The sequence below is a fragment of the Agelaius tricolor genome, unplaced genomic scaffold, assembly GCF_023055355.1.
Source record: "Agelaius tricolor isolate 1412-34295 unplaced genomic scaffold, bAgeTri1.0.p SCAF_30, whole genome shotgun sequence".
Lineage (NCBI taxonomy): Eukaryota > Metazoa > Chordata > Aves > Passeriformes > Icteridae > Agelaius > Agelaius tricolor.
The window spans coordinates 1,774,003-1,800,591 of NW_027269290.1; the positions used below are offsets into that span (position 1 = coordinate 1,774,003).

General features: G+C 47.8%; 1 protein-coding gene across 25 annotated transcripts in view; it reads left to right on the forward strand.

Moving 5' to 3' along the window:
* PPP1R12B (protein phosphatase 1 regulatory subunit 12B) overlaps positions 1–26,589 on the forward strand; it is a 135,392-nt gene that overhangs the window by 80,194 nt on the left and 28,609 nt on the right. For all 25 annotated transcript variants that reach the window (XR_011682798.1, XR_011682801.1, XR_011682800.1 and 22 more), the window contains 5 exons: positions 374–464; positions 1,448–1,591; positions 2,314–2,497; positions 3,038–3,150; positions 4,431–4,475. Coding sequence is in view for 2 of the 25 variants with exons in the window: in XM_071449873.1 (XP_071305974.1) it covers positions 374–464; positions 1,448–1,591; positions 2,314–2,497; positions 3,038–3,150; positions 4,431–4,475 (577 nt within the window). In the remaining 23 variants the exon portion in view is untranslated. The remainder of the gene's footprint in view (positions 1–373; positions 465–1,447; positions 1,592–2,313; positions 2,498–3,037; positions 3,151–4,430; positions 4,476–26,589) is intronic.

The window sequence follows — 26,589 nt, forward strand, 5'->3', positions numbered from 1 at the left end:
GGAGGGTCTGAGGAATGCACCAGCACAGGATTTCTGTTCTGAGATTTTTGTCTGAGTGAGAGGGCGTTTATGAGGAGTGGGGTTCTTTTCCTAATGATGCAATGATGTGGAATGGAGCAAATAATCAGGGGAATAGGTGCACCTTTTAAACAGAACTAAAGGGTTTATTAAGAGGCTCTGGGGAGAAGGTGCTGTGAACATGTGTGTATTGTGTGCTCATGGGGAAGTTGTCCCAAAGAAACAGCAATAGTAGATGGAGCTAAAATTAATTTTTGTCCATGAGAAAGAGAATAATAGCTCAGGAGTCTACAGAGACAGGAAGGCAGATCATCTGCTTTTACTTTAACCTCTTCTGCACCTTGTTTTTTTCCAGGTCATATCTGACTCCGGTGCGGGATGAGGAAGCAGAGTCCCTGAGGAAGGCACGATCCAGACAGGCCCGGCAGACTCGCAGGTCTACCCAGGTACAGAACGTTCACATTCATGTGTAGGATGAAGAGAGCTGGTTGATTGGTTGCCCAGAAAAGCTGTTAGTGCCTCATCCCTGGAAGAGTCCAAGGCCAGGTTGGACAGGGCTTGGAGCAGCCTGGGATGGTGGGGGGAGTCCCTGCCTGTGGCAGTGGGTGGAATGAGATGAGCTTTAAGGTCCCTTCTAATCCAAACCATTCCATGATCCTGTAAAGAGGCAGGATTTTCTTTTCTGTTATGTTATTTCTTAGGACCAGGGAGTTGTCTGCACTCACACTGTTTTAGAGAGGTTCTGGCAAAATTTCCTTCAAGCAGTTATTACAAAACCCTCCCACAGACATACATGAGTTAGATTTCCAAGCTTTGCTTTCTGCAGTGTACCTGCCTCTTAGTTTGTCGTGTGATCACATATATTTGGGTTGCTTTGAGTCAGTGATTGTGTCAGTAGGCTGAGAAATACAGTAAAGGCAACAGAATTCTTCCCTTTCTCTTACCAAAGGGATGAAACGTGAGCCTGACCAGATGTGAGTCTGTGGCATTTTAAACTGGCCTGGAAGACTGAAAATGTAATTTCAGGCTGGAGAAGTCTCCAAGGAGACTGTAGAGCCCCTTCCAGAGCCTAAAGGGGCTCCAAGGGAGATGGAGAGGGACTTTGAGCAAGGACCTGAAGGGACAGGACAAGGGGGAATAGCTTCCCACTGCCAGAGGGCAGGGTTAGATGGGATATTGGGAAGGAATTCTTGGCTTTGAAGGTGGGCAAGCCCTGGCACAGGGTGCCCAGAGCAGCTGTGGCTGCCCCTGGATCCCTGGAAGTGTCCAAGGCCAGACTGAATGGGGCTTGGAGCAACCTGGGATGGTGGAAGGTGTTCCTGCCCTTGCTGGGGGTGAGATGAGATGAGCTTTAAGGTCCCTTCCAAGCCAAACCAGTGTGGGGTTCTGTGGTTCTGTGCATGAATGGAAGGCTGCTGTTTCCCTGCAGGGAGTGACCCTGACGGACCTGCAGGAGGCCGAGCGCACGTTCAGCCGGTCGCGCGCGGAGCGCCAGGCGCAGGAGCCGCAGGGTGACAGAGCCGAGGACAGCGGTGACAGAGCTGCACGCTGGGCACGGAGCACGGACGACGAGGTGATCCTTGTGCCTCAGCACCCCTTGCCTGAGAGCTGCCAAAACCCTTTAGGAGAGCTGACATCAGGAGATACTCCTTGGCAGTTATCTTTTTATTCTGAGGGGGACACACTAGCTGCAAAGAGGCGCTGCTGGCTGAGGAGCAGCAGTTCAGTGTGAGGGAGGTGCACGTGGAGGGGCTGGAGCTTAGCTCTGCCTTTGCTGTCCTCTGGGAATTTCACCTTTCTGTCTCTTGCCAGAAAATAAAACGGTGTAAATCCCAGAAAGTGTAATGAGAAGGCTAATGATAGAAATGTGGCCTGGATCCATCCTGCTGTGCAGTCTAGGCAGAGCCTTTGTGTTCATGTTTTTCCACAGATGTTCAATGTGTAATGGAAAGCTGGAGAGACCAGTTTTCTGCCCCTGCCACCACCTCTGTTTTTGCACTCTAAATCATATCTTTCTATTAGATAATTTGTGTCTCCTGCCATGAGCTGTAGGAACAAAGGGATTGATCCCAGATCTCCCAGCTGTGGAGGGTACTTTTACACTGTAGCTGTACGATGACTTCAACATCCATCCTTATCTAATAGAATGAACCTGATCTGGCAAGTGCAGGTGGTCACTTCCAGCAGCAGTGAAGAAAACATTGCACTCTGAAAAATTACTGCATTCCTTGAAATCCAAAATCTGGTACTTCCTTTTCATTGTACTATTTTTCTGTCATGGCTCTTTGTTTCCAGACCGTCTATCGGCGACTGAGGGGCCCAGCACAGCCTGACAAACCCACGACACCTGTGTCTCCTTCCACAGCAGCACCTCTGCTCTATACAAGCTCATACCTGACTCGAACAAATAAATATCTGGGGCTGGACTCCGTGAATCCAGCAGATTTCAGAGCGGCAGGCACAGAGATGGAGAAAAATGGTACGTACCAGGAGAGCGAAGAACAGACAAAGCTCAGGGATTTTCTTGTGGTTTAGAACTTCTAGTGTGTACAAATGGAGAGAACACGTTTACTTGTTACTCTGAGGGAAGCTGCCATGTCACAAAACAAATGTTATTTGTTTAAATGAAGTTAAACAGATTCCTATTGCTTGTAACAGAGGGATAAAAGGATATTTTTCATTTTGGATAAATAAATGAGACAGTGATCATGGAGCATTTAGCTATTAGAGCTGGGGAAAGAGGTTCCCCTAGTACAGGTTGTCCTCAGAACAGGAGTAAGTCAGGATGACTTGGGGAGAGCTGGCAGCTGGGGTAACTTTCCTGGCTCTGATGAGGGAAGGAGTGTGAGTATCCAGCTGTAGTAGGACACTGAGATTCCATTTCATTTGGTTTAATAACTCCTTTGTAATATAACACAAGGCAAGATGACCTTGATCAGCTTGAAAAGAACCCCAGAACCTTAGCAAAAGCACAGATGTAAATCACTGAAACCAAAGCAGTCTTTCTTTGCTTGGCCAGAGTGTGAAGATCAGGATTCAGACGACAGATCCCTGAACAAACAGTCGATCCGAGAGCGGCGACGGCCAAAAGAGAGACGGAGAGGCACCGGCATCATCTTCTCCACACAAGATGTGAGTTTGAGTCCTTAGAAAGAGAAACTCCAGGGTGAATTTTCTTCCTATTCCAAGCTTCATGATTTTCTTCCCAGTCCATTGATTTCCCCTTAGTTCTTCCCTCTCCAGCTCTCTTTCAGAGGTCTCACATCCCTGTTTGGCCTCTGTCAGACCGAGCAGCAGCTCTGGGCAGCCTGTTCCTGAGCCATATCATGGGAACCCTGCAGGACTGGGAAAGGGCCACATGGGAGAGGAGAGATTCAAAGTCTGATTCCTTTGGAAGGAGGTCACAAGCCACCTGAAGTATTTTCAAATTTCTTCAAGCCCAAATTTGTCTGCTTTTTAGGCCCCCTGAAAGACAGACAATAGGAAGAAAACTCGTGTCTGGGTCCCCTCCCAGCACCAGGGAACACTCAGCATAAGTGCAGAAGAGCTGTCTGTGTCACGGTCATTTCTCTTAGTCCTGGTTTCAGAGGATTTCTTCAGTCTGAGGGAAGAAATCCAACCCTCCAAACTTTGGTTAGAGCCTCAGCTAGGAAAATAGATCACCTTTTCCAGGAGAGAATAAGAATTATGAAATTATGGTTGATGAGTTGAGTCCAGAGTCAGCTGGGATGCCATGGTAGCTCACATTTGCTCTGTGAAATCCTGGAGCAGTTACAAAGGGCAGTGGCTTAGGGAGGCTATGCAAGTGCAAGATACCTGGGATGATGAGTCTTTCCATCTGGAGTCTAACTGAACTGGAGATACTTTTGGAAGTCAATATTATGACAGGAAGTCAATATTGTGACAGTATTTCAGATGTGCAGTTTGTCCAAGTTTTTTCCCCTCAGTGTATAAGGGACTTCCTCCCAATTCCTCAGAGGCATTGGAATGGCAGGAGCCATCTAAAGAGAGTGATTCTGTCCTTAATACCAAGGTCTTCTAAATGGCCATTAGGACACCAAACCAGATCTGATAATTAGCCAAAAGCATTTGGACAGGCATTTATTTTGACAGAAGTTTTCCTACAATTAGCATCAAATAATTTTTTCACTGAAAGGGTGTTAGGGGCTGGCACAAGCTGCCCAGAGCAGTGGTGGAGTCACCATTCCTGGTAGGGTTCAAAACACACATAGACATGGCACTTTGTGCTGTGGTGGAACTGACATGGTGTGTTCAAAGGTTGGCCTTGTTGGTCTTGGAGGTCTTATCCAACCTTAATGATTCTGTGATTCTATAAACATACATTATCTTCTTGGGATAAAGTTTTGTTGTTTCCAGAGCTGCCTAATTTTATTGTTTGCCTTTCCTCCTAGGATGAAGATGAAGTTGATGGAAACGAGGAAGTGAAAGAAACTCGGGTAAGTGAGACCATGTATCTGAATCACTGATGTGTCACTCTTGGGTGTTGGTGGCAGAGTGTTCTGTGCCTTTTACTCTTGTCTGTAAGAGAGTTCAGGCTCTGCTCAGGAGGATGAACAGGCAGGTAGTTCCAAGCAGCAATTTCCTTACTGATTTCTCTTGTGAAAGATGAGGTGTATCTGCAGAGTGGCCTGAGTTCAGTGTCGGCTCCTGGAGAGCTGCACAGGAGTTGTGGAGCATGGAGGGAATGCAGCAGTGGGGCTGCAGTGCTGGGGCAGTGGGATCCCAAGTGTCTTGGGGAAGGTGTGACCTTGGATTTTGGAATCACTGCTATTTGGACAGGATGTTTTGTATTTCTGGAATCTGCTCTCCTATCTCATGGATTTGTTTTCTTGCAGTAAATGGTCTTTGCAAGCAGCACGTCAGAGGTTGTTCAGTGTTCCCCTGTTCTTGAAATAGTCTCATCCTTTGAGGCCCTTTCTTTCATTTTATAATAATTACTGACTCTTTCCAAATTGCCTTGGTTTCCTTTGGTTTTGTTTGTCTTTGTCTGAAACACATTTGAGTCTGACAACATGACTGACTCTGACAATGTCAAAGCTAAATACATTTCCAAGCTATTAAAGTGCAATGTGGAAGACGTGGGAGAAGCAGCAAATGTAAGGTTGCATAGGGGTCAGCCTGCTTGTGGGATGTTCCATTTTAGCTGGGAAACGTTGAACCTGGGGCAGCCTTTCCCTATACTTTGCAATGCAGTAGAGTGCTTGAAGCATCATTTAGTTGGAATTAACTGGTTCTTTGCTGAAAATTGGCAATAACACTCTTCAGACTGTGTTTTTGTTTTCATTCTGCAATATTCAGTCAGAATGCGGCAAAGTCACAGTGAGCCTTGCTGGGGCCAGAGCCTCACGTGGTGCTGGGATGGCGTTTAGCATGTGCTTATCTTCCCATGCCAGCCCTTGCTTTCCCAGTGCTTACTTTGCACTTTACTCCACTTGAAATGTGAGATATTCCTGCTCACAGAAGCATCACCTGCTTCAAGGAGGCCAGCTCTTCCCACAGGAGTTTCTGCTCATCACAGTGCAGAGCTTCCTGAAATCTTCACTGAACCCTGCAGCAGTGATTCGGCCATTTATCGTCATTAAAATTGTTTTGACATTTCTGCTGCCTCACACTAAGACTGAAGGAGGGGAGTTTTGTAATGTGCAAAAGTAATAATCGTAATAGGGACACCTTGTTTCCAGCAGGCATGTTTGGAACTTGCTGGGAATGTCTTGTTCTTCTGGGAAGTTGTCCCAGATTACCTAAATTAAGACAAAAGAGTAGCTGAGGCTGCAGGTTTGGAGGCTTCCTGGAGTCTAGTTCTAAAATTGCTGAAGATTTTATTGAGCACCATCCTCACTGGTCATGTAAATGGACGAGCTGCACTTTGGGAGAACCCAGCTGCCCAAAAATTCAAGGTCACCCAGTCTCTTACAATTAATAATACTGGTTTTCCCCAGATTAACAGCAAGGATTCCTTTTGTCTAACACTTCATGTGATTTTCTTGTGGGATCCATCTAGAAGCAGAGCAACTTCCTTTCAGTTCCATCATCCCCTTTGTGCAGGTGCTTCAGGGTACCAGTACCATGGTTTCTTATTCACTCAACATACCTTAGACCTGGGTTAGACTCTCCTTCCACTCTTCTAGAGCTGGTTTTCCCATTTTCCCAGTCCTCTTGTTTTTATCCAGTTCCCAGTTTATTTTCTTGAATGCGTGCCTCCAGCATCATGTCACTTGGTCAGTCTTCCCTGGTTTATTTGAGATCCAAATCAGAGATTTCTGTCCTAACTGGCCATCACTTTGGCAGGAATCATGGAACAGCTCTCTGTTTTCAGTTCTAGTGCCAGTAAGAAAGTACAGTTAATAGTCATTAATTCATTAGCAACTATAGTTCTAGAATGGCAGGTGCCAAATGTCACTAGGTTGTGAACTTGAACAGTCTGGAGTGTCCCATTTTAGTAGCAGAACCCCAAAGAATCTGATTTTGTGGGAACGGTTACAATTTTCCTCCAGTGTTTATATCTTGGCTGATATCAGGATGATTTTCATGGAAGCCAAAAAAAGAACTTGCTTGAAATCCTTCCTCCAAGCTCTGCAGTGCAGGAGACTAGCACAGAAAAGGTAAAGGCAGTTTTGGGAAGAAAAAAAAGGAGCAAATACATGTTGTTCTAATTCTCAGAAGTGGATGAATTATTTTGGCTGAGCTCATGAGCACCAGAGTGGGAAACCAGCCCAGACACTTTGGCTGAGCTTTATGCAGCTAAGAGGTCTCATAGTGGGATGTGTCAGTGTCCTCCATGTGTTCTGCTCCCACCCCAGCTCCCTCCTTGGGACACAGACTGCCTGGATGCACTGTGGAAAGTTGGAAGAGCAGACAAAGTTTTATTGTGGAATAAATGTTCAAGGGTACAAGGACTTCAGCTGGAAAAAGCCTCTGGGGAAGCAGCTTTAGGAGAAGTTTTTCCGTGATTCCAGTGGGAAGGAGCTGCAAAGGAAGGAGTTTTTGTGTGGTCTGGGGCGACCTGAGCTCAAAACAGAGGTGGGGGAGAAGCTTGGCCACAGTCTCTGTTTCTCAGAAAATAAAAATTGGGAGAGTCAAAGGCTCATGTTGTACCCAGACTGAGCTGGTGGGAGGCTGGAGCTGGGAAACCTTCCCTGTTCCCTCAAGCCACTAACTGCAGAATACCAGTGGGAATTCCAGTCTTGGTGAGGCCAAATGCAGCAGAGCCAGTGTGGGTAGGGATCAATGGGCTCGTCTGGGATGCAGCAGGAGGATGCAGATGAAGACTAAAGAGAATATTCCAGTGTTCCATTTCAGAGCAGGTTTTCTTTATCCCTGATTCTGCTGGCTTTGACTTGGCCCTGACTTAAAGTAATAGAATCCATTACAGACTGGTTTGGATTGGAAGGGACCTCAAAGCCCATCCAGTCCCACCCCCTGCCATGGGTAGGGACACCCCCACTATCCCAGGTTGCTCCAAGCCCAGTTCAACCTGGCCTTGGACACTTCCAGGGATGGGGCAGCCACAGCTTCTCTGGGAAACTTCTGCCATTGCTATTGCACAGCAGGAAAAATGAGAAACAAATTTGGAAGAAAAGTATATTTTAAATGACAGAGCATAGAGAACAAGTAGAAAATGTTTACAATCATTTAAAGGATTGTTTCTCCTTGCAGTTCTCTGCTGGAGCATTACAGATGTGCCTCACCAACAGGAGAGTTTGTCAAAGGAAAACTTTAAATTCAGAGGAAGACACTGAGTGTTATGTTCGTAAAATAACAATTTCTGAGCAGTAAAAGTATCAAACAAAATGTCTGTTGTCATGAACTGCCTTCAGGACAGTCTGTATAGCCCAGTATAAACCCCAGACACACTAATGGAATTAAGTTTTATGGAGGAATAGCACTGAAACGTTTGATTGTGAATTACAATTGCAGTAAGTGGATTAACTAGGCTCCATTCCTGTCTCCCTGCGCTTTGATTTATGGAATGAACCAGGCTCACTCTGGTTTGTAAATAAGTGTTCTGCCTACTTGTACTGTTACCATGAAATCACCAGATGCAACTGGATACCAATATAAATTAAATCTCTGGCTTAGAAGGGATGAATTTCTAAGCTTAATTCCACAAGTTCTAAGGGAGGACCAATGAACTGGAAAATTCGTTATACAAACTCAATGTCTAAATGTTATTGCTGATTCAGAGCTATGACCTGGGAGTCCTGATTTTGGTGTGCCCTATTTTTCACCTATATTTTTGCTTTTAGTTCCACTTTATCCTTCCACAGAGGCTTCAGTTCAGCTTTTGTCACCATGCTGTTTGCCTTTCTGTGAAAGATGGGTGTGATGAATAACTAGAAGATCAGGAATAGCTTTTGTTAAGTGCTTTGTGAATGTCCTGTTGTAGCCAGACCGGGTGTACTGGGAGCCCTGGGAGTCCCCAGTCATTGCTGCCCCTTTCCCAGTGTCATGCAGCCATCCCTGTGCCTGTGGACTGTGTTTGGAAGCCAAGGAAGGCTCAGAGTCCTCCACTTTCAGGGCTCACATTGCCTAATATGGTAAGGTATGTCTGCAAGAGCTGAGCTGTTTTGCTGGGATACAAGGGAAAGTTGACCAGTAAAAGGAGCAAAATAGGTGAACTTCTGGCCAGCTGATAAGAAACTAAAACCCTTTCAATCCAGACAGTGCTGTATGGTGGTGCTCATCCTCTGCCTCATTGCTGCTGGCCTGGGGTCCCTTCTGGGGATTAAGGATATGAGTATTTTCCCCTGGTTTTACCCTTGAATGTTTATTTCTAGAGGAGATGTGGTGTGATGTGGGAAGGAAACCATCTGGCTCCTGTCCAAGGGCACGTAGATGGCACTATGCGTCACTTGCATCATGTAGTTAAATTGGAGAGCATTTAATTCTGTGTAACATAAGGCTGGGAGAGATTGGCTCTGTTTAGTCCTGTTTATAAACAAATTGCTCTAATGGGCTGTGTATGCTGCAAGGAAAGATCTTTAATATGTATAGCAATATGAAATAGCAGCAAAGTGCTGCAGGAAGGAGCATGAGCTGAGGCTTTGCCATGGAGCTGAATGTGGTGAAGAATGTCCTCATCGTGTTCAGAGTGCCCTGGGTTCTCTGGGAGGTGAAGGGGGCAGACAGCAGAGAAATTAAAATTCATTCTGCAAATATTCCTACAAAAATGCTTCACATCTGCACAGAGGATTTTCCTTGTGAGTCTCCAGCCTGGTGTGCTTGTGTTGGTTTTTCTTAACCTCAGTATGTGGAGAAGGGCATCAGCCTGGGTGTCTGCTCTCTGTGTTGGTACAGCACCTCTCTCCTCAGCCTGGCTCTGAGCACCAGTTTACAGCTCTGGGAAAACATTGTTTGTGCCTAAAGCCAAGTGACCCAAGTGGGTTATGTGACTACAGGGTTACAGCTAAATGCCTTCAGGTGAATTCCTCTAACTCACCAAGTTGCTGAATTAGGAAGGTGTAATGTGAAGCAGTGATGAGGATGGGGATGGGTAACACAAAACCAGCTCAAAGCCAATCTGTGAGTCCTGGGAAGATGAAGCAAAACAGCCAGTCCTCCAGGAGTGATTCCCAAGGTCACAAACTCATAACTATTTAAGGTAACTTTATGCTGTAGCATCTTGTTAGAAGATTGCTGTCAGACTTGTGGTGCAGTCTGAGGTGACTGATCCTTCTCAGTTGATGGTAAGTCATTCCCCTGCAGCCATGGGGCTGGGGTTGGCCCTGCAGCAGCCACCCACAGCTCCCTTGGCTGCTGCTGGCATTGCTGGGAGGCCTGTGCAGTCAGTTCAGATGATCCCAGCTCACCCCAGGCTCCTTTTCTTTTGCACCCATGGCAGCTGTTGCATGGGGTCCTGGGATTCTCCTGCTTTCTTCCCAGAAGGAGCTGGGAGCAGTGTGATGGATAGGGTGACAACAGGATCCATGACACGTGTGATCTCTGCTGTCTGCCCCCTTCACCTCCCAGAGCACAGCCACTGCAGGAAATGGGAGTGCTCACTCCAGGGTGAATGTTAGCCCAGACCCACTGGCCTGAGGAGCAGCATTGCTCCTGCCCCATATCCCAGAGACAGAATAAATCTCACTATTGTTTTATGTCTGTTTGTAATTTTTGACTTTTTAAAGGTTAACAGTGTGTGGTTGTGCTTATTCATGTAACAGAGCATCCCACCACTTTTTGTGGGAAACTGTCAAAATCTGTCTCCTTGTGACATGTTCAGAACTATGATAGGAGTCTCTGACTGCTGAACTGCTTGGAGCAGGTTCTGGGCCCCTCTGGGAGCTGATGATCCTACCTCAGTGTCAGTCATCCAGTGGGCTGGGGGAGGATGTCTCTCCTGACATGATTGAAGTCATCCTCCAAAAAATCTGATCTGCTGAATTAAAATTCCTGCCTGCAGCAGTAGATATCTGGGTGGGATGTGTCGTGGTGACAGAGGTGTCTGCCCTGGAGAAGGGAATTGGGGGCAGTGGGAGGGGGCTGCAGCACTGTAGGAATGTGCCCCCTGTTGACAGAGTGACCAAATTATCCATTATCTCTTAAAAAGGGAAAAAAGCCCAGAAGTTTCTCTCCTCAATTAGGTAAAAAGACACCTCATAGGACCTCGGGGGCTTCACCTCAAACTTACGCATAGCCAATTGGACAGGAGCTAAAAAGTCCTGCCTAAACAATTTACTCGAAAAAGAAGAGAACAGAGAAACTTTTGTGAGGTGTTTTACCAGGAGCAAGAACCTCTTGTCCTGGCTCAGTTTTTCTCAGTAAAGAACTTTGTTATTTTGCCTTTTATTAAAACTTTTCTGTTTCCAACCCTTCCAGCACAGAAGCCATCCTGCTGATTTTATGCCATCTGAGGTGGCTGAGCTGTCTCTGGTGTGATACAAATCTCCAAGAGCTCATAAGACCTGGCTCAAAGGAGACCCCTGTATCACAGCACGTGGAATTGGGATGTGCCATGCTCAGGCTCTGCTGTCTGGCACTTCTCCCCAGTATGAGAATCTGCATCCAGTTCTGGGGTCCCAGCACAGGAAGGATGTGGAACTGCTGGAATGAGTCCAGAGGAGCCCATGGAGCTGCTCCAGGGCTGGAGCCCCTCTGCTCTGGAGCCAGGCTGGGAGAGCTGGGGGTGCTCACCTGGAGAGGCTCCAGGGAGACCTCAGAGCCCTTTGCAGTGCCTAAAGGGGCTCCAGGAGAGCTGGAGAGGGACTTTGGATGAGGCATAGCATGACAGGACAAGGGAGAATGGATTCCCACTGTCAAGAGCAGGGATAGATGGGATATTGGGAAGGAATTGTTCCCTGTGAGGGTGGGCAGGCCCTGGCACAGGGTGCCCAGAGAAGCTGTGGCTGCCCCATCCCTGGAAGTGTCCATGGCCAAGTTGGATGGGGCTTGGAACAGCTTTCACCTGGTCAGTGAAAGGTGTCACTGTCATGGCAGGGGGTGGGATGAGATGAGCTTTAAGGTCCCTTCTAGCCCAAACCATTCTGTGATTCCAGCATTCTATGGATGCTTCTCTCTGGCAAAGCCAGAAGCTGATTGTCCTCATCAATTGCCATCCTGTGCAGGCTGGTGCCATCACACATTTATGTAGTAAATTATTTATCTCCCAGACATGTCCAGAAGGAACAAAAAGCAGAAGCTGTTATTACTTCATGGCTAGCAGAGAACTTAGGATTAATCTAAATTTGTTTGGAAAATTGGAGTCCAATTCTCTGGCAATAATATATCATTTGGAAACAACCACTGTAGGACAAATGGTATGTTGCTGTGATATAAGTGGTGATGTGGTTTGTCCCTTGTGTCTCTAAAAGGTCACTTTTTGTTCAGAATTTATATCCTCCCACATGCCTCTCTTCAGAAAAAAAACCCATGTTTGGAAAATCATTGTTAGTTTTCTGCTCTTGGACATGGACTTCCCCTGTGAAGAGTAACATTATGTGGAATAAGCTGCTTCATTGTTTGGTGTGTCAAGTTGTTGAATCCTTAAGCTACAAAACTCCTTCTGGCAGGAATTTCCCACCTGCTCTGGTTAATTTACACCTCATTGCTCATTATAGGGAACCTATAAGAAAGATGTAGAATGACTTTTTACAAGAGCATGTAATGACAGGACACAGTGAAACAGCTTCCCACTGTCAGAGGAGAGGTTTAGATCAGGTATTTGGAAGAAATTCTCCCTTGTGAGGGTGGGGAGCCCCTGGCACAGGGTACCCAGAGCAGCTGTGGCTGCCCCTGGATCCCTGGAAGTGTCCAAGGCCAGGCTGGACGGGGCTTGTGGAAAAGTGGGAGGTGACCCTGCCATGGCAGGGGGTGGAACAGGATGAGCTTTGAGGTTCCTTCAAAGGTCTTTTCCCAGGCCATTTGTGATTCTATAGTAGGCAGTGCTGGGTGGGTTTGGGTGGCTGTTTTACCATATAGGTTGACTTTTCATTGATCTTAGATTTCATCCTTGGCAGTGGACATGACCCTGTGCACCACAGCGTGCTGCTGCTGAGGGATGGTCAGAAATAGGCTGAAGCACACTTAGGTGACAGTGTGCTGAAGTTACAGATTTGCCTGGCCAGTGGCACTGGGATATTGTGTGTCAGCCACTCACTTCCACAGCTGAGCTGGCAGACAGGTTTTACAGCCATGGGTACAGAGAATCTGATCAATGTAGATAAAGAGCAGAATGCATCATGACTATTGTTCGGGCCCTGAGATTTTTATTTCTCTACGTCATATTTTGGAAAGTCCCTTAGCTTGAAATAGCTGTTTCCATCTGGTTCTTGTACTGCTGTTTGCTTTCTCAGCTTCTCTGGCATGGCCTGTTCATAGCTGTGCAAATTGTTGTGTTCCTCCTTGTAAGAAACCTGGGTGGGTAGAGGGAACCTGTCAGGAAACACTTGCTGAGTGCAACTGCCAGACAGCTTCCCCTGGAAAATATTATGTTCCAACACTACTTTATCCCTTAATGGTTGGAACTGGATGAAATCAGTTGATTTTTTGCATGAGCAGTGCTCAAACTGGACGTGTGAGTGGACAGAGCAAAACATCTCCCTGGATTTGCTGAAGCCTGTCCAGAGAAGGGCAACAGAGCTGGAGAAGAGTCTGGAGCACAGTTCTGATGAGGAGCACCTGAGGGAGCTGGGAAAGGGCTCAGCCTGGAGAAAGGAGGCTCAGGGGGGACCTTCTGGCTCTGCACAACTCCTGAGAGGAGGGGCAGCCAGGGGGAGTTGGGCTGTGCTCCCAGGGAACAGGACAAGTGGGAATGGCCTCAAGTTGAGACAGGGGAAGTTCAGGTTGGTTATTAGGAAAAAATTCTTCCCTGAAGGGGTGGCCAGGCCCTGGCACAGCTGCCCAGGGCAGTGGTGGGGTCACCATCCCTGGGAGTGTTCAAAAAACATGTGGATATAGCACTTGGGACATGGTTTAGTGATAAACATGGCAGTGGTGGGGGAACAGTTGGGCTCATTGGTTTTTCCAACAATCCTTGATCCTGTGATTCTCTGATTTTATTGTGATGCTTTTTTCAAATGAAGCACAATACTGAGTTCAGGAAAGAGCCAGGTTTTGGGTGGACATGAAGCAACCTCTCCATAGCCACCAGACCAATCTCTGGTGTACAGGCCTGGCAGGATTATGACATGACCATGAGCAGTGCTGGGGTTGCCTTGGGGTTGTGCCCATGGCTACATTTACAGCCTGAATGAAATCCTGTCTGTGATCTTAGAAACATTTATATTTTGCAAAGCTGACAGAAATGTCCCCTTCAAAGGCAGAAATCTGGTGATTTGTTGTTTCTGGTTATTGCCACTGTGGCCACCCATTTCTGTAACCTCTCACCATCAGCCTGGGCCAGAGGAGGGTCAGGTTGCAGATCAGGAAAGGTTCTTCCCCCACAGGGTGCTGGCACTGCCCAGGCTCCCCAGGGAATGGGCACAGCCCCGAGGCTGCCAGAGCTCCAGGAGTGTTTGGGCAGCACTGCCAGGGATGCCCAGGGTGGGATTGTTGGGGGGTCTGTGCAGGGCAGGGGTTGGACTGGATGGTCCCTGTGGGTCACTTCTGACTCAGGATATTCTGGGATTCTATGAAATACAGTTTAATATCACATTCAGAGGGGGAACATCTGAACATGAACATCTGTGGGCTCTCTCAGAAGCATTTTTGCCTTTGATACTCTTGAACCATGGGTTTGTCTGCCCCCTCCAGACCCTGTCTCAGGTTGTACAGATGTAGATTGGTTTACTGGGCTTGTCCTGAGCTTTATCTTTAAATGATGATGAACTCAAGACAGTGAAACCATCTCCCTCTCTGCAGCCTTTGCTTTAGATCCAGTTCTCCCCCTCTGAAGTTAGGGATGTCCCCAGAGGGGTCAGTGAACAGCCCAGCTTCTCATCCTGCTCTACCTGCTGGATTTGAGTGTCTAAGACACCTTTTCTTCCAAAAACTCAACTTTGCTCCACAGAACTGCTGGAAGATGTTTCTCCTGCATGCAGAATAGGGCACTTGCAGGTCCTAAAATTATGTTTCCCTGCTGAGAATGCTGCTTTTTGAACTGTCTTTACCCTTGCTCTTTATTACCTCTATCTATAAGAAAGGAAAAAGAAAAAAACTCTGAAATTTTATATTTAAAATGTGCTAATCTCAGCCCCCACTAAATGATCTGCATGTGCTGCTCAGTGCTAATACAGGTATGCCTAATGCATGGTGCTTCCAGCTTTTTTGTGATAAATTTTGAGATGGGAATAAAAAGTGGGAGAAGAATGATGCTATAGATGCAGTTATAGACTCCCAGCTGCTGTGTGTGTCTGGAGGAGAGGAAGACCCTTTCCTTCTACTCCCTATCTGCGTGGGGCCCTGGCAGATCTGCTCCTGGGAATCCTGGCCTGGGCTCTGCAAATGGAAGTGCTCCCTCCTCCAGTTCAGATTCCATTTATGGAAAACTCCAGCAGAGCCTGCACATCCCATTTACAGAACAGCTACTGCCTGACCATGTTGCTTTGCTCCAGTCCTGCAGCCCAGCATAACCCTGACTGCTTCTGCAGTGCTGAATAAACCCTGCAAGCTCTATTTGACCCTGGTGAAGCCTGAGGTTGATTTAAAAGTCATTTATTTACAGTAGCATTTATATATCATGTACAGTTGTTGTATAGAAGTAGCAGTAGTAATAATAATAATATTAATAATTTGAATTATTAAATCTTGAGATACAAAGTTCCATTAAGTAAGCTAAATCAAATGCCCAGAAGTACAAATTGTAGACTAGAGTACAAGTAATGTTTTAATAACTTATTTTAAAGGTAATAGGTGTTGGCCTTGTAACTGCTAAAGGAATTCATATATGTGTGTTTATACATCTATATACAGACAGTTCCTTGGCCCTTCTGTACACACAGTTCCTTGGCTATACTTGCAGTATAGCACATTAATTTCTATAATCCAGCAGCTCCTCAGCTGCCCATGACTATACCCCAGGAATAAAAATCTGTATTTTGGAGCCAGTTTTAGTTCTCTCACTGTACAAAGACATACTTGGTCAGAATTACCTGCTCAGTTTCCCCAGTGTCATGAGAACGTGACTGTTAATAAGCAATGCAGAGGGTAAGAGTGGAGCTGAGTTACTACATCTTTTAGGTTGAAAAAGGCCAATTAAACACAAAAAACAACCAACCAAGCAACCAGTGCCATCAAACCCTGAGCTGGAGCCCAGTCCTTCTCCTGCTCTGTAAGCATCTCAATAACCAAAGCAGAAAATCCTTGTCAGGAAAAAAATACAAACACCACAGAACACAGAATAGGTGAGAAGAGTTGTGATGTTTTCCAGACTTAATGACACTGTGATTTTCTGGGTTCTGTGGTCACTTTTGAAGATTGGCTTTTGGTCCCATCCCCTGCGACAAGTGACTGTTCTGCCAATTCCAAATTCACTCATTATGCACCAGAATGAGCAGTTTCTCTCCAGAACAAGCAGAATTTCTTGGCACACAATGGGATGGGTGCAGTGAATAAAGAGGTGAGAGCAGGAGGCTTAACAAGGCTCAGCCTTTTCTTTCCAGTGAACTCCTTTCCCAATGTTTTGGGATGGGATGGGACAGGACAGGATAGGATAGGATAGGATAGGATAGGATAGGATAGGATAGGATAGGATAGGATAGAGACATTTTACTGCAAGATCCCATATGGAAAGAGCAGTGACTGGTTCCCTGGTGCAATGGCCTCCTGGGTGTAATCCCTTCTCTGGCTGTGCAGCCCTGAGTGTTAAACCAGAACTGTTCCTGGCTGTTGGAGCCACCCTGGGGCTGGTCATTGCTTGTCCTTTGCAGATTCCAGCTCTTGGTCTGCTCTGGGTGTAGTGGGAGACAAGTGTAAGGTGAGGAGGTTCCTGTTCCAGGAGCAAAGCAGAGGTAGGCACAAGGGGGACACAAAGGATGGCTGCTGGTTTGGGCTGAAGGAAGCCCAGTGTAGGACATCCCATGGTGATGCCAATCACAGGATCATTAATGTTTGCCTGCTGTTGCAAAGGGGAGGTGCAGGATTGTGGCACTATGGATTTCAGTTTTGTGGGCCAGTCCAGTGATATAAAAGCAGTGGGAAATCGAATTCTGACTCTGTTCTCTAGAACCCATGAGGGTAGTTCAGTGGTAAATGGGTTTTTTTTATGTTTAAACTGAGTTTCCTGCACAGGTTGCCCAGAGAAGCTGTGGCTGCCTCATCCCTGGAAGTGTTCAAGGCCAGGCTGGAGCAATCTGGTGGAAGGTGACCCTGACCATGTCAGGGCTTGGAACAAGATGAGCTTTAAGGTCCTTTCCAACCCAAACCATTCCAAGGTTCTCTTTTTTTCTGGATATTTTACAGAACTGCTTTATACCTAGAAACATTATTTTCTGGACGTATAATGACTTTGTAGCCTGACTCTTGGAAACAACTGCCAGATTATTTTGTTCCATTTCTCTAGAGAAGTGTCATGAGAATAAATGCAGCGTTACAGTTGATTTAGGTACTGCATAAAATTACAGATTTCAGTGATTCCCTGGACCAGCACATGACTCCACAGACAAACAGCACATTCTGCTCCTGCAGTGGGAAACCCAGAAGGGGAGGATTGGGAAGATTTGTTTACTTGAAGAGCAAACAGCTGAAATCTGTAGAAGGAGGTGCCAGCAGGTATCAGAAGTGTCTGGAGTGGCATGAAGCAATTATGGGGGGTCTCTGCTTCTCAAAGAAAAGTGAGCAAAGTGGGCTCAACCTGAAGGAAAGGAGGCTCAGGGGGAACCTTCTGGCTCTGCACAACTCCTGACAGGAGGGGCAGCCAGGTGGGGGTCAGGCTCTGCTCCCAGGGAACAGGGACAGGAGAGGGAACAGCATCAAGTTGTGCCAGAAGAGGTTCAGGTTGGACATTGGGGAAAATTTCTTCCCTGAAGGGTGGTCAGGCCCTGGCACAGACTGCCCAGGGCAATGGTAGAATCAGCATTCCTGGAAATGTTCAAAATATGTGTGGATGTGGCACCTGGGGACATGGTTTTGTGGTAAACATGGCAGTGGAGGGGGAATGGGTGGACTCAAAGATCTTTTCCAGCCTCGGTGATTCTGTGACAGATTGAAAGGAAAACATGAAGCCTGCTGCCTGCCTCTCCCTGTTCTGCTCCTCCCGTTGGGTTGTAGCTCACAGGTAGCTGTGCCACCCCATGTTCTTGCATCACTTGGCCCAGCACAGGAGGGGCTCACAGCAGGGGCTGTGAGAGCCCATCCTCAAAGGCTCAGTACCACAGTGCCACCTTAACCTGCTGCTAGCCCTGAGGCCAGCTGGGAAGGAAGGCTCATCTGTGTGACTGAATTCTCCCACCCTGCAGATCAGTGTCCAAGGTGCCTGTTGGGAATGGTCCCTAGGAGTGCCCAGTGGTACCCAGAGGAGCCCTGGTTGGCCAAGGACAAGATGGTGCCAGAGACCTTCCCCCTGCTCAGTGATCACAGGGTTGTGTGCTGGGGCAGGGGGGTCCTTGGCTGTGATTAATTTAGCAGATGTAGGCAGGGAGGCCCTGGGGGAAGGTCACAGTGCTGAGAATGTCCTGGTGCTGTGTGGGCCCAGTTTGTGTTTCCTGCCCCAGCTGAGCCCTGTGTAGCTCCCTGGGATGTGCCTGCACTGGGAGATAGAGGAGGTTTGGCTGCAGATGAAAGAACTCAGCTGGATGGGAAGGAATTCAGTGAGGTACATGGTAAACCTGGTGTGAAAAATGACAGCTAGGACTTTCAGGAGATAGTTTCGGGATAATTTGTTCCAAAAATACCAACTACTCTCATTCTTCAAGTTGTATGAGAATTCTGGTCTCCCAAGAGGGCTTCTCCTCCTCTGCACCCAGGGAATGTGCCGTGGGCTTGCATCATCCCTGAACATCACTGCAGCTCTGGCTTGAACTCCCAGATTTGTTTCCCATTTTTGTCTGCTGCAGGTTGGAATGTTGCAGTGCTGCTGACATTTGTTTTACCAGCATCATGTTCTGTAGGTGAAGATTTTCAACACAGACAAAAAGGGTGTATGTATTTTCCTCTCAAATATTCAGCTCAGGGTTTCATCCTATTTCTGGTACATCATTTTCCTGCATATGAATTCTCCTGTCTAACTAATTGTAAAAATGGAGTACAAACACAGGCATCATCACCAAAGGAAGGGAGAGGACACACATCTGAATGGAAAAGGAAGTAACAGAATCTGCTGAGCTGGAAGGGACCCACAAGGTCCATCCAGTCCAACCCCTGCCCTGCCCAGACACCCCAACAATCCCACCCTGGGCATCCCTGAGGGTGGTGTCCAAACCCTCCTGGAGCTCTGGCAGCCTTGGGGCTGGGTCAATTCTCTGGGAAGCCTGGGCAGTGCCCAGCACCCTCTGGGGAAGAACCTGACCAATTCTTGGGTGAAGGTGTATGAAGAGTGATCATAGCCAACACCACAACTCTGACTATGGGAAAACACTCTTTCCTATGATGAATATGGCAAAGACACAATGCTGTAGTATAGTTGTGCTGCTATAGTCCAAGGTGAGGAGAAACTTTAAGGTGATTTTGCCCAGAAATAGGCCAGAGCATGAGGTCAACATTCAGACAGCCTCAGGGGGATTGTGTGCAGTGGTTGTAGAAATGCTCATGGAAGATGATTTTTGTGCATGTCTTTCTGAAAGTTGTATAAATATTCCTTATAAAGTATACAGCAGCACAGCTAAAGCATGGACCAGCCTGGTACTGACTGAGGAATCTCCTGAACAGACAGGAACAGTCAGATCTAAACAATGACCTTGAACATGACAGAGCTGAGGCTGTGAGTAATAGCAGCACTGTGAAGGAGAGTCATGTTTCATAATTCCACTGGGGACTACTTGAAAGTAAACTGTACAAACCAGCAGGAAGAAACCCCTAAATCAGGCATTTGTTGGAATAATGCTGAAACCTGGCGTGTTTTGCCATATTGCATCTCTTGCTGCTCTCTGTGTCCTGGCTAATCAAGCCTTCCCTTCTCTCTAAATTGAGTTACTATCCACCAAGCTGTATTAATCAGTCTGTGTGAGATCTACACTGGGCCACTAAATAATTAGTGTGGAATGGCTCAGGGTGTATTTTGGATTTGGGCTGTGAGTTCTGTACCAAAAGGTTGATTTTGGAGCTTTCCTGCCCCTTCTCATCAGAAATGTGACTTTGGAGGGATGGGAGAGTGGTTTATTTGGGACTGGATGGGAGGGGAAGCCAAACACTGCAATTTAGAGCTGTGTAGCTCCACCTTGGTGATTAAGCTGGCCTTTGTCAGCCCTGGAGCTGGGATTGGGACACTCCAGTGCACCACCAGCCAGTTCGCCCAGTTTCGCTTACACTGTTTTGAAACTCCAGAAACTGAGACTGGTGTGAAAGGATCACCCTGTGTGCAGGGTCTATAAATGTGCCTCTGAAGCATCTGAATTACCTTGTTGTACAGCAGAGTTGGGCTCCAGGTGCGGGGAGAGGTGTGTGATGAGTGCAGCAGATGGAGGCTGGAAAGATCAAGGTCCTGCCCCAGCCCTCTGGAGCAGCGGGGTGCCTGTCACTGCCTGCTCGTGTGTCTGGACTTCATTTCCTTACCCTGAAAGGGGAATGCAGAGATATTACCAGGCAGAATTAGACCTCTCCTAACCCCTTTTCCCCTCTCCTGCAGTCAGTGGATGATTAGTCCCCTCCCTCCTTGAGAAGAGGTATAGAGAAACCTGATATCACTGTGACTTTCTTAGAGCAGGAAAATCTGGCAGCCCCACCTCCTGCTCTCCCTGGTTATACAGTGATGCTGCTTTGCCCCTGAAAAGTGAAGATGCTGGATGGCAGGAGGAATTACTGTAGCTGCTATTCCAAGTCCCTTCCCCAGCTCTGTGCCAGTTAAATTACTCAGGTGCCAAGCAGGGTGCAGAAAGGAGCAAGATTTCAGAGCAATGCAGATTGGGATAATACTCTCAAAATACTTTAATATAGATACTATTCTGCACTTCACAGAATAGTTTGAATGGGAAAAGACCTTAAAGCTCATCTCCACTCCACTGCCACGGCCCCTTCCAGCCTGGTCTTGGTAGGAAATGTTTGATATTAAGCAGATGTGAAGCTGGAGCAGGACAGATGCTGCTGATGCAGTGACAGGACAGGCACCTGCTCTAAGTGACCCTGCCTTGACAGGGTGGTTGGACTGCATGATCTCCAGAGGTGACTTCCAACCCCAACCATTCTGTGGTTCTGATTCCAACCCCAACCATTCTGATTCTCTGTGGTTGTCTAAACTTGTTTGAGGCATTTTTCAAGCGAACATCCCATGGGCCCATTGCAATGGGACACGAGGGACACACGCCCGCCTTCACAGGGAGCCATCTCACCACTGCCAGTGAGCTTGGGCAGCAGCTGGGCAGAGAGAGGGAGTTGGGGAGAGGCACATGCTCTCCATACCCTCTGTCCTTTCATCCGAGCTCCTCTCCCTCCTCCTTGATTCCAAAGGCTCCCTCGAACCAGGGTACATTACACAAGCTCTGCCGCCCTTCCACAGCTCAAACAGGCTTATGAGCAAACAACAGAAATCTTGTTGTGCTGTCCAAGTATGTCCTCCCTTTCATGGCATGAGCTGCTCTGTGGCCTTTAAATCATCTCCCTTTGTTGCAGCCACACACAACTTCTGGAATTTAGCCTCTGCAAAGTGCTGTCAGCTCACCTCCAACATCCCACTCACATCCCACCAGGCCTCAGAAGCTCGGGAGGGATTTTCTCTTCTCTCCCTTTCCATTTTTTTTTCATTTTTATTCCTGCCCAAATCCCAAAACCAATCCCAAACCCAATTTGGCAGCCCAAATCCCAAGCTGAAAGTGAATCGCTGCTGCTGGCTGCCCTCCAGCATTCCTCTTGGAGCGAGTCAGGATCTGGAATGTCAGAATGTCAGGAGGCAGGGGCGGGAGGGACGGGAGAAGCCTGTGCGTGGGTAAGGGCGCCGGAGGGGGGAGGAGGAGGAGGTGGAGAAGGAGGATGGAACAAAACCCAACTTCAGCTGGACTGCCCCTTTCCAAACCAGTGTTTGTTCCTGATTTATGCTTTTGTGTTTCACTTAAAACGTGCGGCTCCATGCAGTAGGGGCAGAGCCTGCGGCCGCGCTCCGGAGTAAATCAGGGTTTGCTTTTCCTTTCCTTTTTTTAGCTTTTTTTGGCAAAAGCTTCGTGTCTAGATATACCCAGCCAGTTTCCAGCTCTCTCCTTGAGCCGGGAGTTCTGCCTCCTGCACTTCTGGGGAGAGGTTGATCCCTCTGGGCCCGTGGCACGCTCTGGACCAGGGGAAATGTCCTTTTGCGGAGAAGCCGGGACGGGGCCCAGGCAGTGAGGCTGGCACAGAGCAGCACCCGGCACTGGAGCACAGCAAGTCCTTGACACCTCTCTGCTTCTGCTCGGACAAGAAACCTTGTGGAGCCTCAGGTCTTCCTGCAGCAGATTAATGCCTAAAATTATACACCCTAAACAGGAGGGTTTAATTACCAGAGCTGTGAATAGTTTAATTAGTTTGTTCTGACCTTGGAAGAAGGACCTGCCCAGCACCGTAGAGCGACAGGAGAGCAAGCCTGGTGTTGCATCTCAGAGCCTGCGAGGCCATGTCGTCCCTGTACAGCAGGAGTAAGGAATACACTCGCAGCAGGAAGGCTCAGTCAGACTCTCCCCCGTCCTCTCCTTCCCCGATCGCAAAGACACTCAGAGTAAGCAGCTTTTTCCTTTCTGTATTCCCTGCTCAGCACACGCTCTGGGCAGAGCCCGGTGGTGGCGGTTTGTTGTCTTACCCTTGGAGACCTGTGCCTGTGGTTTCCTTTGGAAAGAGGATGGTTTAAATGAAACTTTGGATGGTGCCTCTGCAGCAACAGGTTTTAAGCAGCTGCCAGAGTCCCTGACTGGGATTAGCTGTGTTAGTTGTGGAGGGAATTGCTGGGATGGTAGTTTCCACCTATCCTGGAACATGGCTCTCCTGGTAGGCTGTTGCTGGATGAAAACCTCCCTGGTAAAAAGGAGGCAGAACCTGACCAGCTTGTTAAACTGCACTTTTTCCATAAACACTCTGATATCGCTGGTGAAATGAGGTTTATGTTCAGCTTTCACCCCTGGGGCTGAGCTGGCCAGTGCTGTAGTTCAGTAATTTCAACACCACAAAAAAATTGAATAAGACCACCTGTAGCAGGAGGCAAGTCAAGGTAGTTACCTGTACTTCCCAAACCAGAGCTGGTATCCTCCTCTCCCAAGGTCTTGGAAAGTTGGGAATGCTTCCCAGCAGTGCTGCTGATAACTCCTGTCATGGGAGAAGCTGTCACAAACCCTCTGGGTCTGTATCATTGTACAGGCAGCCTCTTCACCATCAAGAAATATTATCATGCTGGAGTCAAAGCCTGGAGGAATTAGTTTTTAACAGCCAGGCTAATTTTAGATGGGAGCATTAAATTAATTCCAGCACTGGTATTTGCTCAAATCAGATATGCATTGCCTGCTCTGTTGGAAGGGACAGATCTTGGTCTGGAAAAAGTATTGCCTGAAATATTTGAGTTTTAACCCACTGCTGTGGCATTAATGGAAGCAGTTCCTGACCTAGGGAACTTCAGCCTCGAGGCTTCTGTGGCTGCTGGTTGCCCTGGGCTGTTAACTGTAATCAGGAGCAGGTGGTTTCTTCCTTCTGCAGCTGGAGTGTCTTTGGGATGGTTCAGATAATCTAAAACTCTCCCCTGTGGGCTTGGATGAGCTTCCCTCATCAGTTTAAGCACTGCACTTACCACTCCTCCCTAAAGGGCTGCACTCTTGATCACCAGCCTGGGGAACCATCCCAGTGTGCTGGAAATGGTTTCATGTCTTTCAAACCCCAAGTTTTTAAGGTGAGGCATGTTCAGACTGACTCATTTCTCCCTCTTATGATCTGGGCATACGAGTGAGTGACAAACATCTCACAAGAGCCCTGAGCTGTGCCTGGAGCAGATGACAGGAGGGGCTGGTTTCTCTGTCCAGAGCCATGGGGGGGCTGCAGAACTCCTGAGGGTCTGTGGGTGTTGGAGAAAGTACTGGGAATTCTCAGGTGGGTAGAGGAGGTGCTCATTTCTCTCTCCATCACCACAATGAGATTTGCAGGCTCCTGGGGAGCTGTGGGTATTGGAGAAGGAGGTGGGAGTTCTCAGGTGGTTACAGAAAGGTGCCAGGTGGGAATGAGAGGGCGTGGAGAAGAGCTTCTTGTTAGTGAGGTTTTGATGAAAGCCAACACATGAGCACAGAAATCCTTGCAGTGGTAAGGCAGTGCCAGCTGTGACTCTACAGCATCTGTAGGGAAAAACCAGGTGGGGAATGCAGCAGCATCGACTCAGTCAGGGTAGGAAACAGCCCTGGTGCTATCTGGGTTATGGAAACAGCCCTGCCTTAAAAGGCTGATTAGGGAAGGAGTGACTTCAGGCTAAAATAAGGATCTGAGTTAACTCTTCTCCAAGACAATGTAATTTTGCTATGAGCAAGAGAAGGGAGTTTGGTTTACTCTGGATTTGTCCCACATGTTTATTCCTCCCCACCCACTCCCCCATGCCCACAGTAACAGGCCTGTGCCATGAGGAGCCACCACCCTTCATAAAGCAGGTAGGAATGTGAGATCTTGGAGTCTCTTATCTTTCCATCCAGTCCATTGACACCAGCAGAGCTGTGGGCTCTGAACATTCCCAGCTGAGCAGGGGTGTGAGCTCACACGAGCAGGCAGGAGCCTCACTCAGGGAAAAAACTCTTGGAGAACCAGGCACAGCAAAGGAGGTTTGACTGAGCAAGGTGGCAGTGCCAAAAGCAACATTAGATGTCATTTGCCAAGCAGTCTCCTGTGGCATTCCCTCTGCACTTGCACTGCTGCTTGGAATGCCCCTCCTTAGGAGTTAGGAGAATATTGCCTGGGCTTTTTCTTCCTTTGATTGATGGGAAATCCCCAGATGTACAGCTAAGGAAGGGGCACTTTGCAGTGAACTCATGCAATCCATAAAAGAGGGAATATCCCTGCACAGGAGCTTCTGGTGACAGTGGGATGGAGTCCCTGTGCCAGGTCAGCACTGTCCCATAGCCCTGGGACCACCACAAACTAAAATACACAAACCCTGTTCAATCCCCCAGGGTAAGTGTTGCTTTAATGAGGATGTTCCTCAAAAGAGGAAACTCAAACCCCTTTGAAATCAATTCAGATGGTCCCATTATTTGGCACAAGCTTCAAGTGTTTGGCAGTGGGTACCTTGTCATCATGTTTTGCACCATAGGGATTTAGCTTGAGGTTTCTTCTCCTGAAAAAAATAATTTTCACTTCCAAGAATGTAATAGGCATCCAGTGGAATGAAACCTGTTGTGTGCATTTAAGCAAATAAATGACAGGACTGGAAGGGTGAGAGTGAAGTCAAGGATGGAATTTTTTTTTTTTTTTAATTGCTATTACTGGTGGGCTGGTCATTTTTTTCATAGGAAAGGAAATACCATGTAGTTTGTGTTTAGGCTTATCCATCTGTTTGTTGTGGTACTTTGTAACCCTTGTGCTTCTCCAAAGGCTATTGGTTAGGTGGGAAAACAAAAGTTAAGGACAATGCATGCTCCTAACTTTCTGCAGAGATTCCAATTGCATCATTTTATTTGTTTTCCACCTCTTTGTGAAACCTTCCCCTTTATATAAACTGCTCCTTCTTGATTTATTAGCTGATATTTTTTGCTGTAAAAAAGAACATCAAGATTTAAAATGGTCATTGATGTGTGTGGGCTGCTGTTTCAGTAGTGGCTGCATCTGTGTGGCTGCCATCACTTAGAATCCCAGAATGGTTTGGGTTGGAAGAAATCTTAAAGCCCACATTGTCCCATGGGCAGGGACACCTCCCACTAGCCCAGGTTGCTCCAAGCCCTGTCCAGCCTGGCCTGGGACACTTCCAGGGATCCAGGGGCAGCCACAGCTGCTCTGGGCACCCTGGGCCAGGGCCTGCCCACCCTCACAGGGAACAATTCCTTCCCTGTATCCATCTAACCCTGATCTCTGGCAATGGGAAACCATTCCCTCTTGTGCTGTCCCTCCAGGCCCTTGTCCAAAGTCCCTCTCCAGCTCTCTTGGAGCCGCTTTAGGCTCTGGGAAAGGCTCTGAGGACTCCCTAAATCCTTCTCCAGGTGAACACCCCCAGCTCTCCCAGAGGGGCTCCAGCCTCAGAGCAGCTCTGTGGCCTCCTCTGGGCTGGCTCCAGCAGCTCCAGCTCCTTCCTGTGCTGGAAGCCCAGGGCTGGGGCAGCTCTGCAGGTGGGGTCTCACCTGAGCAGGGCACAGGGGCAGAATCCCCCCCCTGCCCTGCTGCCCCCCTGGGGGATCAGCCCAGCACAGGGGGGTTCTGGGCTGCCAGAGCACGGGGCTGGGGCACGCTGAGCATTCATCCACCAACACCCCCATGTCCTTCTCCCCCACCAACATCCCCATGTCCTTCTCCCCAGGGCTGCTCTCTGTCCATTCTCTGCCCAGCCCAGTTGTGAAGTAGCTGCTTGATGGTTGATACTCACTCCTCAAGAGAGTCTGTATAATTCTCCTTGTTCTGTCCATGCTCATGCTTTGACTGCAAGGCTCTTCCCTCTGATGTTAGACCCCTCCCTTGTTAAGCCACCTTCAGAGTACATTACCTGAGCTTTCCAGCTGAATTTTCTTAGGAAGAGCTCAGCAATAAAGCTCTAAGTGTATGCAGTGGTCTGCACTGATTTATTTTATTCTGCCTTTCATTGGTGCATCTGAAGGAGCCATGCTGGGTGAAATATGGGATGTAGGAGCATCACCTTTTATGGGCCGTATGTTTGCAGCAAGTCACTTGATAGTAATGCTTGAGTATAAAAAGCAGCCATTCCCAAATCAGTGTCTGTGTTAAGGAGCCCCACACAAGGCTGAGCCTGAGGTGCTCTGAGCAGGGCTCTGAGCACTGATTGCCATGGCAGCAAATGCACCAAGGCTGGCTACGCTCCTGTGCAAACACACGGCAGCAAGGCAAAGCCAATCTTGCAGCAAAAGGAAAAGCTAATGCACAAAAATGTGAGTGAGT